The 16,745-nt window shown below is 54.1% G+C and overlaps 5 protein-coding genes across 5 annotated transcripts; 1 reads left to right on the top strand and 4 right to left on the bottom strand.

Moving 5' to 3' along the window:
- Nucleotides 1-89: 89 nt before the first annotated feature.
- On the top strand, nt 90-3,970 carry A1O7_07331 (carbamoyl-phosphate synthase arginine-specific large chain; the record flags this gene model as incomplete). The annotated part of the gene is made up of 5 exons (XM_007761331.1): nt 90-429; nt 530-2,211; nt 2,388-2,476; nt 2,528-3,803; nt 3,863-3,970. The coding sequence occupies 5 exons, from the start codon at nt 90-92 to the stop codon at nt 3,968-3,970; spliced, it is 3,495 nt and encodes a 1,164-aa protein (XP_007759521.1).
- A 1,376-nt stretch (nt 3,971-5,346) lies between these two features.
- Nucleotides 5,347-7,350, bottom strand: A1O7_07330 (MFS transporter, AGZA family, xanthine/uracil permease; the record flags this gene model as incomplete). Its single annotated transcript, XM_007761330.1, has 4 exons — nt 5,347-5,806; nt 5,870-6,200; nt 6,280-6,429; nt 6,501-7,350. 4 exons carry the CDS (start codon nt 7,348-7,350, stop codon nt 5,347-5,349), a joined length of 1,791 nt encoding a protein of 596 aa, XP_007759520.1.
- A 1,524-nt stretch (nt 7,351-8,874) lies between these two features.
- A1O7_07329 (uncharacterized protein) lies at nt 8,875-10,791 on the bottom strand (the record flags this gene model as incomplete). Its single annotated transcript, XM_007761329.1, has 7 exons — nt 8,875-9,037; nt 9,120-9,194; nt 9,262-9,523; nt 9,581-9,658; nt 9,708-10,255; nt 10,316-10,403; nt 10,452-10,791. The coding sequence occupies 7 exons, from the start codon at nt 10,789-10,791 to the stop codon at nt 8,875-8,877; spliced, it is 1,554 nt and encodes a 517-aa protein (XP_007759519.1).
- Nucleotides 10,792-12,449: 1,658 nt separating this feature from the next.
- Nucleotides 12,450-13,847, bottom strand: A1O7_07328 (uncharacterized protein; the record flags this gene model as incomplete). Its single annotated transcript, XM_007761328.1, has 2 exons — nt 12,450-13,550; nt 13,605-13,847. 2 exons carry the CDS (start codon nt 13,845-13,847, stop codon nt 12,450-12,452), a joined length of 1,344 nt encoding a protein of 447 aa, XP_007759518.1.
- An 859-nt stretch (nt 13,848-14,706) lies between these two features.
- On the bottom strand, nt 14,707-16,656 carry A1O7_07327 (uncharacterized protein; the record flags this gene model as incomplete). The annotated part of the gene is made up of 3 exons (XM_007761327.1): nt 14,707-15,650; nt 15,699-16,468; nt 16,610-16,656. 3 exons carry the CDS (start codon nt 16,654-16,656, stop codon nt 14,707-14,709), a joined length of 1,761 nt encoding a protein of 586 aa, XP_007759517.1.
- Nucleotides 16,657-16,745: the final 89 nt, after the last annotated feature.

Genomic DNA, 16,745 nt, shown 5'->3' with positions numbered 1-16,745 from the left:
AGGTTGAGCTACCTGTGAAAGGAGGTTGAACGGAGTCTGCGGTTCCCTTCTCCCACCGCCCGTAACGAAGGCTTGCTTGACTACCTACAATGGCATCCACCACGCGAGCTCTTCGCCAGGCCAGCGGCATCCTGCGACGAGACTGCGCCCCGATTGTCCGGCCCTCTCTCCGCCCATTCTCTGCCCGCACCGGCGCAATCACTGCCCGGCAACATTTGCTGGCCTCGAAGCCACCTTCGTGGCAGCAAGTGAGGAAATTCACACGATCTGCACGACGGTGCGCGCTGGTGGAAGAGGCACCACGTCCGGAGGCTTACCTCGAGAGTGGTGCAATCGACTATGGCAAGAACCTGGTGGATGTCAAGAAGGTGCTAGTCATTGGAAGCGGTGGGCTCAGCATTGGACAAGCTGGAGAGTTCGACTACTCTGGTAAGTGATGTATCCCAAGAGGAGTAGGAAAGCTTCTGAACGCCACGGGCAGCCAAGGTGTTTGAGCAACATCACCAAGCAGGAATTGACTTTTAAACAGGATCACAGGCCCTGAAGGCTCTGAAAGAAGCCGGTGTCAAATCCGTGCTCATCAACCCTAACATCGCGACCATCCAGACCGACCACAAGCTTGCCGATGAAGTCTACTATCTCCCAGTCACGCCCGAATATGTGACATATGTGATCGAGCGGGAGAAGCCGGATGGCATTCTCCTCAGCTTCGGCGGTCAGACTGCCCTCAACCTGGGTGTCAAGATGAACAAGATGGGCATCTTCGATCGGTACAATGTCAGGGTCCTAGGAACAAGCATCAAAACCCTTGAAACCAGTGAAGACCGAGACCTCTTTGCGAAGGCTCTCAATGAGATCAACATCCCCATCGCCCAGTCCATCGCAGTGAGCACTGTCGAGGAAGCCCTAGAGGCTGCTGCAAATGTTGGGTACCCGATCATTGTTCGCTCAGCATACGCCTTGGGAGGTCTCGGCTCAGGATTTGCCGCCAATCCCGAAGAGCTCAGCAATTTGTCCTCCCAGTCTCTGTCGTTGTCTCCACAGATCCTGGTCGAGAAGTCGCTGAAAGGCTGGAAGGAGGTCGAATACGAAGTCGTCCGTGATGCAGAGGACAACTGCATTACCGTCTGCAACATGGAGAACTTTGACCCGCTTGGTATCCACACCGGAGACAGCATTGTGGTCGCCCCGAGTCAAACGTTAAGCGACGAGGAGTACCACATGTTGCGAACGGCAGCCATCAAGATTGTCCGTCATCTTAAAGTGGTGGGTGAGTGCAACGTTCAATACGCCCTGCAACCGGACGGCCTCGATTATCGTGTCATCGAGGTCAATGCCCGGCTTTCCCGCTCGTCCGCCCTAGCATCGAAAGCGACGGGATATCCTCTGGCGTACACTGCGGCGAAGATCGGCCTCGGTCATACCCTCCCGGAGCTCCCAAACGCCGTGACCAAGACCACCACTGCCAACTTTGAGCCAAGTCTGGACTATATCGTGGTGAAAATCCCTCGGTGGGATCTGTCAAAGTTCCAGCACGTCAAGCGTAGCATTGGCAGTGCCATGAAGTCGGTGGGAGAGGTCATGGCCATTGGTCGCACCTTCGAAGAGTCCTTCCAGAAAGCTATCCGTCAAGTCGACCCTCGCTATGTGGGATTTCAGGGTGACAAGTTCGATGACTTGGACGACGTCCTCCGAAATCCCACAGATCGGAGGTGGCTCGCCGTGGGTCAAGCCATGATCCACGAGAATTATTCTGTGGACAAGATTCATGACTTGACCAAGATCGACAAGTGGTTTCTTCACAAGTTGCAGAATCTCAAGGATACCATGACTGAGATCCAGGACATCGGCAACCTCAACGGTGTCAAGCATGAGTTGATGCTGAAGGCCAAGAAGCAAGGGTTCTCCGACAAGCAGATTGCAATGTATGCAAACTCAACCGAAGGAGAAGTCCGGGCTCGTCGCCAAAAGTTCGGTATCAGACCTTGGGTGAAGAAAATCGATACACTGGCGGCGGAGTTCCCTGCAGACACGAACTACCTGTATACGACATACAACGCCTCATCGCACGATGTCACCTTCGAGGATAAGGGCACCATAATTCTCGGTTCCGGAGTCTACCGTATCGGATCCTCCGTCGAGTTCGACTGGTGTGCTGTCAATGCCACCTTGTCTTTGCGCAACATGGGGCAAAAGACTGTGATGATCAATGTAAGTCCGCATTGTTCCTCTGCTAGGTCCTGGTGGACGCTCCTAGTCTGTGTCTGTCCTGGGCGGTCGAGCTCGGAGCTTGGCCTAACAGCTACTTCCGGACCGAGCTCTCTCTGGGACACCGGATCTCCACCAACATCTTTTCTTTCTTTATAGATCTATGCTAACTTCCGAAGTACAACCCGGAGACCTACAGCACTGATTTCGACACGGCCGACAAGCTCTATTTCGAAGAGCTATCGTATGAGCGGGTTATGGACATCTAGTTCGTTTTCCTTTTCCCCAAATGATGGTACAAGCTAATGATGTTCTGTAGTGAGCTCGAGAGTGCCTCGGGCGTGGTGGTCAGTGTCGGAGGCCAACTACCGCAGAACATCGCGCTCCGACTGCAAGAAGAGGGCAAGGCCAATGTGCTAGGCACCGATCCTGTGGACATCGACAAAGCGGAAGATCGGCACAAATTCTCACAAATCTTGGATTCAATCGGCGTCGATCAACCAGCCTGGAAAGAGCTGACCTCAGTTGCAGAAGCAGAGGCTTTTGCCGACTCTGTGGGTTATCCCGTTCTTGTTCGACCTTCTTACGTCCTGTCGGGCGCTGCTATGTCAGTCATTTACAACCATGACGAGTTGAAGGACAAGCTGGAGTCTGCCTCGGCCGTCTCTCCCGATCATCCCGTTGTCATCACCAAATTCATCGAGGGCGCCCAAGAAATAGACGTCGACGCCGTCGCATCCAAAGGAGAACTCATTCTGCATGCGGTGTCTGAGCACGTCGAGTCCGCAGGTGTCCACTCTGGAGATGCCACACTTGTGCTGCCTCCTGCGAACCTTGACGACAAGGTGATGGCTCGCGTCAAAGAAATTGCAGAGAAAGTCGCCAAGGCGTGGAGTATTACGGGGCCCTTCAACATGCAAATCATCAAGGCTGATAGGCCTGGCGAAGAGCCTGCCTTGAAGGTCATCGAGTGCAACCTCCGTGCCTCTCGATCATTTCCCTTTGTGAGCAAAGTCCTTGGAACCAATTTCATTGACACGGCCACCAAAGCGTTGGTGGGTCAAAACGTGCCCGAACCTCGGGACCTCATGGCTCAGAAGCGCGACTACCTTGCCACCAAGGTGCCTCAGTTCTCTTGGACTAGATTGGCCGGAGCCGATCCCTTCTTGGGCGTGGAGATGAGCAGCACGGGCGAGATTGCGTGCTTTGGAAAGGATTTAATCGAAGCATATTGGGCATCGCTCCAGTCGACCATGAACTTCCGTATGCCAGAACCTGGCGAGGGTATCCTGCTTGGCGGGTCGACCGAGCTCCCTGAGCTGCCGAAGATTGTGGAATACCTCCAGCCACTCGGCTACAAGTTCTATGCTGCAAGCAAGGGCGTGAAGGACCATCTGGCCAAGTCAGGAGCCTCGATTGAAGTCATCGAGATCCCCACGACGGACAAGAACAAGCTCCGACAAGTTTTCCAGAAGTACGACATCAGGGGAGTCTTCAACATCGCCAAGACTCGCGGTAAGACCCTGGTGGACGAGGACTATGTGATGAGACGGAACGCCGTGGACTTTGGGGTGCCTCTGTTCATGGAACCTAAGGTGAGTTACCCACTGTTCTGAGACTGGCGAGCGAGCGACGACTAACAAAAGCATTGCAGACGGCCTTGCTCTTCGCACAATGCATGAACGCCAAGCTGCCCCGAGCGGAAGGCATCCCGCCAGAAGTGCGAACCTGGAGCGAGTTCGCCGGGAACAGGATGATGTGATTGATCAGATGATTACTTGCGCAAGCTCTGAGAATTTCGGTAACGTGTCAGTAGCGTCACGCAATGGCCCGCAAGAGGGATTCCGAAGTCACTGGACGCGAAAAGTATTTGGACTACTAGAAGGATGATATATTAGGCGCCAGTCGATCGGGTGTTGATGTCCAGGGGTATGCATCGGTCTGAGGAACCAGGGGTCTCAAGATCCCAGCACTGTGGCGGCAAAGTCATTAGCCCAAGATTAGTGAGGTTGAAAGACCCTACACAAGAGTAGTGCTGCTTATAACTTCTGTAGAAGTTGGAGGGCGGAACCGTGGCCTTACCGTCGACTAGGGAGTGCGTGTTTTGTAGAGTGCTTTCCGCCAGGTGATACGGAGTATTAGACAAGTAACGTCTGATGCCGTGTTATAATTACCAGACATGCATACATTGGTACAACGCTGCTCAGCAAGACGTCAACAGCACTCGCCCACATCCGAGACTCCCTGTTGAACACAGCACAGTACGGGGAAGCGCGGCCAGCTACAGTACTGGTGCTCCGTCCCCACGGCGCAAAACCCGTAAATCAGGGTCGCTCAGTCTTGTCTTGAGCTTGATGTCCGATTAAGCTTCTATGTACTCCGTGACGAGGGTCCCGACGGATGAAGACTCGACGGGGAAAGATCACGACGGTAGCAGCTCAGCCCATCCGTGTCAAGGAGAAGGGTTTACAGGCTCTAGTGATCGTCCAAAAGAAACAGTCAAGACTGATATACTGTATCCGAGCACTTTATGCCCGAATTTACTGGCCCCCTCTTACAGTAGCTGAGATGGATATCCTTGCTATAAACCCAAACCCGGGGGGGAGGCTGCCGTGGATTCTCCAATGACAATCCGGTCCCTGATTACCTATTGAGGGCGCCGTTGCAGATCCTCAGTCCGGAGATCCGAGACAGGACTGTGTGCACGCGCATTGCAGGGCTGGCTGGACAACCGACAAGCTGGGCAAGACAGACCGAGACGCTTGCGAGTAGAAATGGTTCCAGGAAGCCGCAGAACTGCCGATTCGAGAGGGGAAGGGGGCGGTTCGAGAAGCACTTTACCAACCACACTCAAGCCGGCTGGCGGCTTTGGGTACTGTATACTGCGTACTCCGTACATGTATGTGAAGAGGGACCGTCTTCGCCACACGGGACGTCGGTGCATTGGACACTGCCGTGTGCGAACGAGGCCTGTAGGTAATCGGGCACTTTATGAATGCACGAAAAACGGGATACGGTAAACTCTGTGGGGCGTGGCTCTACTGTACCTCCTACATATGTACTGTACCTCGTATCGAGCTTTCATCATTCCCCTGGGTTCAGTGGCTGGCACGAAAAAATTCCGACCTTGCTCCTCGACTACGACTTCACTTTTTCCCCACCCTCTTCGGACGAACTCCCGCTCCGAATGTTCTCGCCCATCGAGCCCTTGCCTCCCGCCGTGGCGTGGCCTTCCCTGCCTTCTAAGGTCATGCCCGCAGGATGACTGTGGCCGTGGCTGTCGGTATTGTGCTCCACATCCTCATACGGCCGCCAGAAGTCCTTCTTCCCCTTGGCCGCGCGCACGAGCCAGGGTGGCAACAGGCCGCCCTCGATCTTGTAGGTCCAGAAGTCCTTGTACTCCTTGTCTGCGGGCCTGATGCGGTTGCCCGACACCTTCTCGACGATCCACACAATGGTGTTCAGCACGATGTAGCTGACGATGCCGGCGATCAGGCCGTACGCGATCGAGTATGTGAATGGCATGATGGCAATCGTCAAAAATGCGGGGATCGCGTCGCCTATATACCGCCAGTTGATGTCCGCTGCGGCTTTGGCCCTGCGGAGCAGTGTTAGTATTGAATTTCCTGTGAGAAGAGGGTTCCAGTATCGCAGAACTTACATCAATGCGCCGACGATGATCAGCACGCAGCCCGTGGCGTAGGGCGGGATGGACGCAAATATGGGGGCGAAGAAGATCGAGATGAAGAAGCACAGTCCCGTGGTCATTGCCGTCAGACCCGTAGCGCCGCCTTCGGAGATACCGGCGCCGGACTCGATGTATGCCGTGACTGGTGGCGTTCCGAACAGGGCACCGATGGAGATGCCGAACGCGTCGACCAAGTAGGCGACAGCCGAACCTTCGAAGTCCTGTGTCTTCTCATCGATCGCGCCGCAGAACCGCGCCATCGAGTAGAGAGTGCCAGTGCAGTCTAGGATGTCGACGTAAAGGACTGATCCAGCGTCAGTATTCGATGGCAGTCAACGAGGTAGACACTTCTCCCGCGCCAATGTGCTCTCAAGGTGACTTACAGGTAATAAAGGCAAGGCCGAATTGGCCGCCGTATCCAGATATGTCCCATTCTTGCACCACTAGGATCTTCTCGATGGGATGGAAGGTCACGACTTTTTTGAAAAAGTCAAACATGCTGTCTCCCAACTCGGTATACGGGAAGTAGGTCACTGACGTTTGGTGAGCACCTGAGCGTTCACGCATGGGGTACAGGCGGAGTGGGGGCTCCTGCTGAACTTACCTTCGGTTCCACGTGGCCAAGAGATGATGCTGACGAGCAAAATCCCGAAGATGATAGCACCCTTGACGCGGAAGAGCATCAGCAAGACCGTGAACATGCCGCCACAGAATATGCCGATCCACATGGTTGGGTTGCGCATCTTGTAGGCACCTGGGCAGACCCCTGTTTCGTCCATGTACTCAGGCTTGCAGCCAGCCAGCTCGAGAGGAGTAGCTTGCGCGCCTGTAACGGCGCCAATGCCGGCGCTGTACGTCAAACCGATCAAAGTCAGATACAAGCCGATGCCCACACCAGTAGCAAGTTTGATGGATGCTGGAATGGCGCGGGCCAGCCACTGGCGAAGACCCAGGACGGTGAGTCCCACGAAGACGAACCCTTCCACAAAGACAGCCGTGACAGCAACTTGATATGGTACAAGCCCGGATCCGTGATATCCAACCACAGTATAGGCAAAATAGGCGTTCAGGCCCATTCCGGGCGCCAGAGCGATGGGCATGTTGGCGAAGAGACCCATGCAAAACGTGGTGAGGGCAGAAATTGCGGCGGTGGCGGTGACCAGGTCGCGCTGGACGCCGGCGACGCAGATCATGTAGTCGGGGTCGCTGTCGCACAAGTCGGGACTGTCGGGAGGGCACACGCAAGTGCCGCCCGACTGGGAGACGATGGTCGCGTTGACTGAAATGATGTAGGCCATTGCGAAAAACGTGGCCAGGCCGGCTCGGATTTCGGTGAAGAAGTATGATCCCTTTCGTTCCTTGGGGTGACCCGAGCCATCCAGCCGGAAGCGTCTGCCCACAAAGGAGCGCGCCACGGCCATGTTGGCGTTATGGATCATCTCGTTGATACCCATGGCGGCAAGGTCGATGCACTGAGCGCTGGAGTCCAGGAAGAAAAGAGAGGACTGCGATTGACGTCGGGCGACCACGTCAGGGTGACAACCCCTCGTTGATATAGTTCGACAGCGAGGCTGAAGGTCAGAGCAAATGACAAGCTGAATGAGGGTTCGAGATAAAGCTCTCGCTTGCAAATCTGTGCGGCATGGGGAGGGGCACGCGAGCGACAGCTGCGAGTGGGTGGAACAGACTCACGCCAAGACGAGAGGCGGCTTCCGCTTGACCCGAATTCGACGAGGTGCCCTTGGCGACGGGTCTGGCGGCCTTGGCCATGATAGGGCTTCAGACCCTTGTTGGTCCATTGCTTCTGCTGCTGTCGGAGAGCGGCGATGGTCTGGATCTGTTCGCCATGCCTTCAGATCTGCGCTTCCATGCTTCCAGAGGACGTTCGGAAAAGTCCTAGGGCTATTAGGCTCTCCACCTTGATCGAGATACGCGGTTTACTGTGTAGACAGTACGAGGTACCACAGTACATTCATTGACATCAGACAGATAAGGTACTCCGTCCTCCGTCATACCGTGTCGCCGTATCCCGAACTTTCAAATATGCCCAGTCGATATCAGCGGCGGTCTTCGTAGAAAGGTGTTGTACGGAGTACATTGGTACAACATCTTGTGTGATATGCAGGCGTAACTGTATCTGCCCGTTCTTCAAATCAGCTCTGGAGGTGGTTTTATCAGCTGTTACTGGTCTTCCGAGGACACTGCAATCTTCGTGAGATGCAAGGACGTGCAAGGACGTGTTCGCTGATATTGCACTTAGCACTGAAGGATCTCAAGGCGAAGCTGCGTCGATCTGCGTGGGGTCTGTCACAAAGCAATGGTACCGAAGATTTTGGTGCCCTTCATCAATATTGCAGGCAGAGACAGCCCGAAAACGAATGACGCCGGAGACAAACAATGCAGTCTCCTTGCTGCCATAATCAGAATCAATGCCAATATTAATTAATGCGCTGCTGAAGATATGTGAGGAAGGAGGAGTGAGACGCGCCTCGCTGCATCTCGGCTTACTTTCCGTACACCGCCAGCGACCCTTTGCTCTTTTTCTTGTGAGATTCGTCCCTAGTCGAGCCAGGGCTGATGCCACCGTCAGTCGGCAAACTGCCTGAACAACTCGTCGCGTCCTTGCGGGACGAGACATCCCGCGACACGAGAAGGCTGTTACGTGTATTGGTTTCAGCCACGTGTTGAGAGAAGAGTCGGCGACGCCCGAAGGTCGTCCTTTACAAGGCGCACCAGAGACAGGGACGACTGGACAGCGGGGGGGAATATTGATTTTGACTCTGCGAGCATTGCAGAGAGAAGAGCGTATGAGGTTTCCTTTCTTGGACAGGTAGAATCATGCCATTTCGCGCAGACGAGACTTACACCGAGTTCGTGCAACAGATCGGTAGCTTTGACTAGGTAATGAGACTAATCAATCCCCTTGGGACGCCCTGATCCAAATCGAATATGTCTCGCCCTCAAGCCTCTTCATCCCCTCAATAGATATACCGGAAGTTCAAGTTCTCCCTGTCCGTTAGATCGCCGAAAGCCGTGGCATCGAGATCCCGCTCCTCGTTGCCTTGGATCTTGTCGCGTCGAGCATTTTCGTATTTCATCAACATCCAGAACGTGATGATGACAACAACCTCAATGAGATGGCTACGAAGACAAGTCAGTTGGGACATCCTTGAAGGGTGAGGAAGCAACTTGGGCAAGGCAGCAGGCGCGCTGTCAAACGTACCTGACAATCATGCTCCAGATTCCCAACTTGTAGCCGGGAGCCTGATCAGTCTTGTAGAAGAAAGGACCGCCAATGCTGTTAAACGTCCACATTAGTATCAAAAGGGGCCAGAGAGCGCTGTGACTTCAGACATAAAACTCACTTTCCAGTACAGTACCCCAGGAACAACACCGCATTCGTGACCACCTTCTTCGTGTGGCCGGCTGTGTTTGCAATTTGTAGAGACAAGATCATAACAAAAGCGGCGTTGTATGGCCCGGTTAGGAGATAGCAGAAATACCGGCCTACATGGTGCTTTTCATCCACGAAGCACAGGCCGAATGCACCAGCGATGTTCGGGCACAGAAAGAGGAGGATGAATTTACACCGGTTGTTGTTTGGGAAGCGATCATTCAGGAATACGCCTGAAAGAGGTGTTAGCGCTCAATGCGATTTGGAGACGTTGGAGCAGATGGACATACATGTCAAGATCGAAACGATGATGAAACAGCCGTATGGGATTTGCATCAGCGTTGTGACAAGGGTCGAGAAGCCGAAGCCTGGCGGAATGGTCAGATATGAAAGCCTGGAAATACACTTGGTGTTTACCTTTGATGATGAGAGTGCCGAAGTTTGAGATGCCACCATTAGGAATATTTCCAACAACTCCCAAGATGAAAAACAAATATAACTTGATGTCGGTGAATGCCTCCAGCACTTGGTACGCCTTGAGGTGCTTGTTCTCGATACCGGTCTGGTTGCTCTTCAACCGCTCGACGGCAATTCTCTTCTCGCGATCATTCAAGAACTTGGCCGTGACTGGGGAATCTGGCATGAAGATGCCAATGACTATACCCCATACACAGCAAAGAGCACCAATAATGATGAACTCGTACCGCCACGATGCTAGGGCACCTCTGATGTGACCGATGGCGTAGCCGAGAAGACCACCAAGGGCGATTCCCAAGCCGTTAGCAGTATACCATAAACCGATGCGCAGTGGCTGTTCTCGTCGTGTGTACCACATGACGGTGATGAGCATAAAGGACGGGTCGGAGCACGCTTCAGCTGCCCCAGCCAACGCTCTGAGGACACCGAGCGTGGCAAAACTGTTGCACGCGGCCTGGAGCATCAAAAAGAAGCCCCACATGAAGATGCTAACCACTGTCAGTATATCTAAAGTGACCGGTGACCGGTTTAATTGCATCCTAACGTACTTGAAGCCAAGGTATTTGCCTAGCGGCAGTCTTTGCATGAGAAAATTGGTTGGAAACGCCCAGGCAAGAAATCCGAAGTAAAATAGACCTGGCAGCGTTAGGATCGTGTTGTTTCGCAAGCTGCTCCTGCACTTACTGCTGAGCCAGCTGTATTGCGTCCCGTGAAGGTTCAAGTCCTCACGGATGCCGAAGATAGCCGCATATGAAAGCGTCGTTTTATCAATGTAGAAGAAAGCGTAACAAACTCCGATCAATGGAAGGATCAACAAGTCGATCTTCCACATGAGCTTCTTCTCTTCGGCAGGGTCGATGGGGATATGTAGGTCATCGGCATTTGCGAAGAGTGCCAACGCGACGTCGCCATCTTGCTTCTTGGTCTTGGAAGAGAACTGGAATTTGTGAGTCGTTGGTGGAAGATTCAGACTTTCGATCTCCTTGTGTGCAGTGATGGTCTTGTCATCGGCTCTGTCAGCCATCTTGTCCGTCAGTGGTCTCTCAAAATACCCCGAAGCTCGTCTTCTTGTATGTTCTGGCTGCTGTGAAGCTCTGTTTTCACAATCCGACCGCGGGACAGCCTGTCAGTGATGGCACAACAGTGAAGGGGCGGAGAGTGAAGACAAAACAGAAGCGAGAAAGAAAACAGAGATCATCGTCCATAACCCTCCGACTCGAAGCCGAGCCGACGGCATGGTGATATGCATGACGGTGGATTATCGTGTGGAGGAACATGCAATGACGTTCAAGGCTTTGTGGCGTTTGCTTGGACGGAAGTCCGCTGTTGCACCCCGTGAGTGCTTCGGCTGCTTGGCATGCTTGTATCTGATCAAATGAGCATGCGAAATCCAGTGGTAACCCTGCTGCGTCGTCTCCATGGAACCCCAAATGACCATGCCAGATTGCGGGGAAGGAGACGTGTGGAACGCGGCTGGAACGTCCCACCGGAATATTCATGTACCAGTCGGCCTTTGCTACGCCGAGCCGATAATCCCATCCAGCACCTTTCCAACACGGTTCCTGGACAGCCCAGTGCATGACTTGGTGAGGCCTGATTGTGGGATATCGAGGTCCAGGGTCGACTTATTGCTACGGGCAGGATGGTTAGCAGCGGTGAGATGTCTGTCGAGGCTGAAAGCGTCAAGCATAGCTATGGTCAGGACTGGTCGCACAGAGTGATGTCTCAGTATGGTCGATTCAGAGACTCCACCGCCCAGCGGCTCATGGGGGCCGGACAGGATAGGTAGTCGGTCTGGTAGCCTAACCCCACGTGGAGACCCCCATGCGATTGTGGTGTGTGAATTGGTGATGGCCAGCTCCTTCGTCTCCAGCAACCGTGTGGAGAAGATGTCAAATTCCACTGAATGGTTGTGGGCGGCGCAGCTATCCGCTGTTTGCCTTCCGTGGGAGGAAGACAGGGTTGACCTGAGCTATACCGACCGGTCCGAGGCGGAGCAGAGGCCGTTGCAATCTCGAGAGATGAAAGGGTCGTGGGGTCCTACGCGCCTCGCTTGTAACCCGCACTCATGCAAGGCCCTGTATCACAGTTTAGCGACCGTCAGAATCAGGAAAATGCATACTGCAGCATCTCCGCAGACGGCATTGTCGACTAGTCGTCCTCGGACATGTCAGCGAAGTGACTGTGAGATCAGCGCAGCTTGAGGGAGTCGAGGCAGTCGGGTCGCGTCTGGAGAGCTTTACTAGCGCTCTGTCAAGGCGGAATTATTCCTCTCCCAGGCGCATTTGCTGGGGAACCAAGCACCGGGTACGAGGTACGGGGTAGGCATGAATTTGATCACTGGAGTGCTTTGGGTTTGGAGAGATTAGATGCAAAACATAAGGGGTGTGAGTATGAAATCGAGAAGGCGCAACATATTTAGCACTTCACCGTAGTAGGAAACATGGACGCGCGAGACGCGTAGTTTTTTGCACTCTTTACATTTGCTTTCTACCTGCTACAAATGTGTAACATATCAACTCTTGTATCATTGCTTTGCTCGTGTTCTGGATACTGTTAATGTGTCTCGAGCTTTCGTAGACAGCGTTCGTTCATATCCAATGTCTACCAAGCTCAAAGCGATAGACAGTACTCCAAGATCATAAAGCCAGTCTCAGATGCCTCTATATCATGACAACCCTTTCACGAGTCCAACGCAATCTGAATATGCTTTGCCGGGTCAGAGATTGCGCTCAGTGATGCAGCGATAGTAGCTTCCGAGACGATGCTGTCGAAGCTAAAGTCATCGGGTAACACAATAATGTGTGCCGTGCTGGCACCGCCATCAAACACTACTGCGACCTTCTTGGGACCGCTGATCGGTCGCTGGAACCAGTTCGAATCGCCTTTGGACTTAATGCCGTGCCAAGTGGACTTGCACTTCTGATTACCGGGATCCAGGACTTCGAAGACGTCGAACTCGCCACAGCCGGAGTCCCAGCACGAGCATTTGCCATACTGGATGGTCCGGGGGATTTGAGCGTTGAGGATCCACGCGGCCGGCATATCGCCGTTGAAGCCAGTATTTCCTGAGAGAGGCATGCTAAACTCGAGGAGGAAGAGCTTGGAAGCACCATCAAAGCCATGGTATGCGACTGTGCCGTCTCTGACTGTTCCGCAGCTTCCATCTGAACAAGGCTTGTCGCTCATGATGACGAACTCGCTGTTATCTGGGATCAACGTGTCGGCGAGAGTGACGGGCGAGGCGGAGCCGGCACTGTTGTCGGCGGAAGCGTACGACAACGACATACCCCAGGTGGTGTCGAATACACCACTGCCCTGACCGCCATGATTATTGAGGAAGACAAGCCCTTTGGCAGTGCCCTGCTCGGCGTTGTAGTAGGCCTGTCGTCCCCAATTTCCCGCACCAGCATTCATGCTGGCGGCTGGTGCAGGAGCAGAGTATGCCGCGCTTGCGGATCCCGGCGGGACTCTCTGGTCACCATCGCCACCAGCTGCAGGAGCTGGAGCTGGAGTCGCAGCTGCGCCTCCGTCGAACTGGTTGGCCCACGAAACGACTTGTCCATTGATCGTGGCGGTGACCCAATCACCCACCGCGCGCTTGTGTCCCGCAAGGTCCTCTTTCTCATCGTCGGGACCCGGTGGACCGGAGTGGTGGAGGTGCTTGTGGGCGTAGCGCCTCTGGTGTGGGTTGGAGTTAGTCGACCGCTTGCCGTTCTCCGAGCCAGCGGTGTAGAAGGCAAACTGCTTCAGCTGGATCGGACCGCGGAAATGCCAGGACACCTGTTCCACACTATCAGTATGTCACCTCCTTGCACCTAAGCGAGGCAAGCTTACCTCGCCATCCATGGGTGCCATGCCTCCAGAATAACTTTGCGGTCCAAGATCACATTCACCACTCGAACCCATATTGGTGACTTTCTGGTACTGCCCAGGAGTGCCGAAGTTGGAGTACGAGATTGCTTGGACTTCAGAGCAATACCAGTTGCCCTTCTCCTCGTAGCAGTTGTTGTCCTGTGCAAGCACCGCAGCCGAGCTGGCGAGCGCCAGGAGAGAACTTGTTGTGAGTGTGTATTTCATCTTGGATGCCTAAGGCGGAGATGAATATTGGTATGAAAGCTAAAGAATCTGTGTGAGTCTGGGGACTCGATGGTGCTGTCGTCTTAAGGTGAGTGCGGACTCGATATATGATACGGCAATGATATCTCGAGCTCTCCAGAAGTTGTCGATGATTCAGTGCAATAACAGAACAAGCGCAGTTGAAAAGGGCTGCAGCGCAAGAAAACTCGTCCGTTCGTTCACGGGCAGTGATGAGTGAAGCGCAAACAGCGCGACTGCGCTCGCGCTCACGCCCGCGCGATCCCCCTACCGTTTGCAGGCACTCGATCAGCTTGGCAACAGACGTGGCTAGGCTGGCCGTTGGCGGCAATGAGCACGGGTCACCCGGCTTCCTGGTGATCTTGACACTCGTTTGCAATGGGGGGCTGGGGACGAGTGGCAGTATTTGAGGTTCGTTTCCCAACTTCGAGGACTTCCTGGAAACAAAGGTATTCGATTCCCGGCTTCGTTCATTGTGCAAGTGGCTCCTGTGATTCGAGGACGAGCTGTGCCCGAACAAAGCGTTGAGTCTAGTGGGCTTGACGGCCACGGCTCCGTGGCGTGCTGGAGAGCGTCTGGAGCATTCCTCAGCCTCGCTGGCAGGTCTGTGCACATACCGCCCAGGCTTGTCACGTTACGCATGCTGATCATCAATGCGATATCATTGACGAGCGCAGGCAGTAGGGTGTGTCAGCGATGCCGCGCAAGTGAGCACGAGCTCTTTATCCATCTAACCAAAGTACCCGCCAACGCCAACGCTCCAGTCTCATGCTAGGCGGGTGTGGCCCAAGTACATCAACCATGTTATCATGATTCATTACCCACGAATGCCTGCCAGCCTCTAGGGCTTGTCCCGATTCTTAAGCTTGGTCCAGCCGCTTTTGCCCTTGCCGACACGGGCACCCTCGTCCTCTGCGCCGGGCGTCATGATGCTTCTAGCGTCATCGTACTCCTTTCCATCCATCGCCTTCGCCTTTATGACGATGGCATCATCCATCTTTTCGCCGCCATCGTCCCACTCCTGCTCGTCCAACAACTCCCACTCCGCGTTGTTCATCTCTGTAACGAGGTGCTTCCTCAGTGGATCGGAAATCATCGCATACCGGTTGAGACGCCAGTTGCGCGAGGGGTTGTCGCCAGCGGCAGCTGCGGAGCCAAGGAAGGTGTGCGCCGAGTCGTGGGAGTATGAGCCCAAACGGGCAGGGAAGGTGCTTACCTTCTCTTCTCTGGCTGGCGACGACATGCTACTAGATCGGCGGCGGCGGAGTTGGACGTCTCGCTGGGAAAGGACTCGCGTGATTGCAGCAGATTGTGGCTGGGCAAGGACCATCTGATAGAGAATACGACCAATGTCGCAAACGTTTTCCCACGTTTCGGTACCGGCAACAAATCCTTGGGTGCGGGAGAGCCATGCAACATCCCACGCGAGTAGAGACATGCCTTCAATGAAGTAACTGAATGCCAGTGGCTCTTTCTTCGCAAATTGGGCAACTGATTCATTGTAATCGTCAGAGCCGATGTACAGCGGACGTGGCTTGGGAGCCATGCCGAGGTCCAGGCGAGAAGCAGTAGGGCTGCTGGGTACTGAAAGGCTGGAACAACTACCAGGGAATGTGATGCGTTGATTGAGATAGGAAGTGAGAGGAGTGTTGATCGTTGCAAGTGGATAATCGCGATGCGGCAGGGTGATCTCGGCTGGAAGTCTAATTCCTAGGTAGAAAGCACAGAGGAAGACCAGCCGAGTAGCATTTCCAAGGGCTGCTGTCAGTTCGGTGCATCGCATGTCTGGCCGGAGATTAGCAGGTGTGAAGAGATGTACATAATCAATCTCACTATTGATCTCCTTCAAGTCCGGCAACAATAGACCAGCAATGTAGTGGCGATCCTTGATTGTACCGTCCTTCATCTTCTTCTTGGAGTGGCTTAACCTCATCAAACTGGCAGCCTCGCGGCAGAGGATGGCTCTGGTGTCGACACTCTTGTTATGCAGAGAATCATACTGGGCCTTCAGCTTCTCGCCATTCTCTTTTAGTTCCTGCTCCTTCTGCTTGTTGCGTCTCGCTAGCGCATCCTTTGCGACCGCCAGATTGCCTTTTCTCTGCTCCAAGTTGGCTCGCAACTCTTGCGCATGGGCTCTCCGCACTTCAACTTCCTTCTGTCTGAGCACCAGCTCACGCTGCAGATCCTCTTGCAATTCCTTCTCTCGTTGCTCCTCCATCTTTTCCTGTTGTCGGTGCCATCCCTTTCGTAGCCTCGCTGTCTCTGCATCGAGAGGTTCTTCAGGCTCCGGTCCAACGATTGCCTCGACCTTCTTCTGTAGGGACTCGTTCTCAAGTAAGACTCTAGCAAGGTCAAAGCGATTGGTGTAGAGCATGTTTGTCACGCAGCTTGCGCAGTTGCCAGGGGCGTCTTCGGTGAAATGCTGGTGGCACACCGGGCAGGAACCCATCTTGCTGGAAGCAGGAGTGTCAATGCAAACGTAGGTGGGACCGGTGGAATCAGTGGTATTCAAGGGGTCTTTGATTTCATATTCAGTGGTTTCGGTGTCTTTAACCTCCACATCCAGCGATTTCGGCGGTGGCGCGTCTTCACTACGCTGAGTTCTGCAACCATGATGTTAGAAGTGGAACCTGAAAGTTGGTTCTGTGCATCGAGCACAATCAAAGACACAACTCTGACATTGCCGTCAAGGCGACGTCTGGTTGTCAAGATCAGGCGACAGGACGGGAATGGGCATAACTCACCTCCCACTGAGCGACAAGCGACTCAGGCTGTGCTTGAGCCGCTGCATGACGTAGCCAGGTGATTTGCTCGCTTCGGTCACGGGATCTCGCGACAGACGCTAGTGATAAAGAGGGCAAGAGGGAGGAGGCGCGTCTC

The sequence above is a fragment of the Cladophialophora yegresii genome (genome assembly GCF_000585515.1).
Source record: "Cladophialophora yegresii CBS 114405 chromosome Unknown aczIN-supercont1.5, whole genome shotgun sequence".
Taxonomy (NCBI): Eukaryota; Fungi; Ascomycota; class Eurotiomycetes; order Chaetothyriales; family Herpotrichiellaceae; genus Cladophialophora; species Cladophialophora yegresii.
This window is presented reverse-complemented; position numbering and strand designations above follow the sequence as displayed.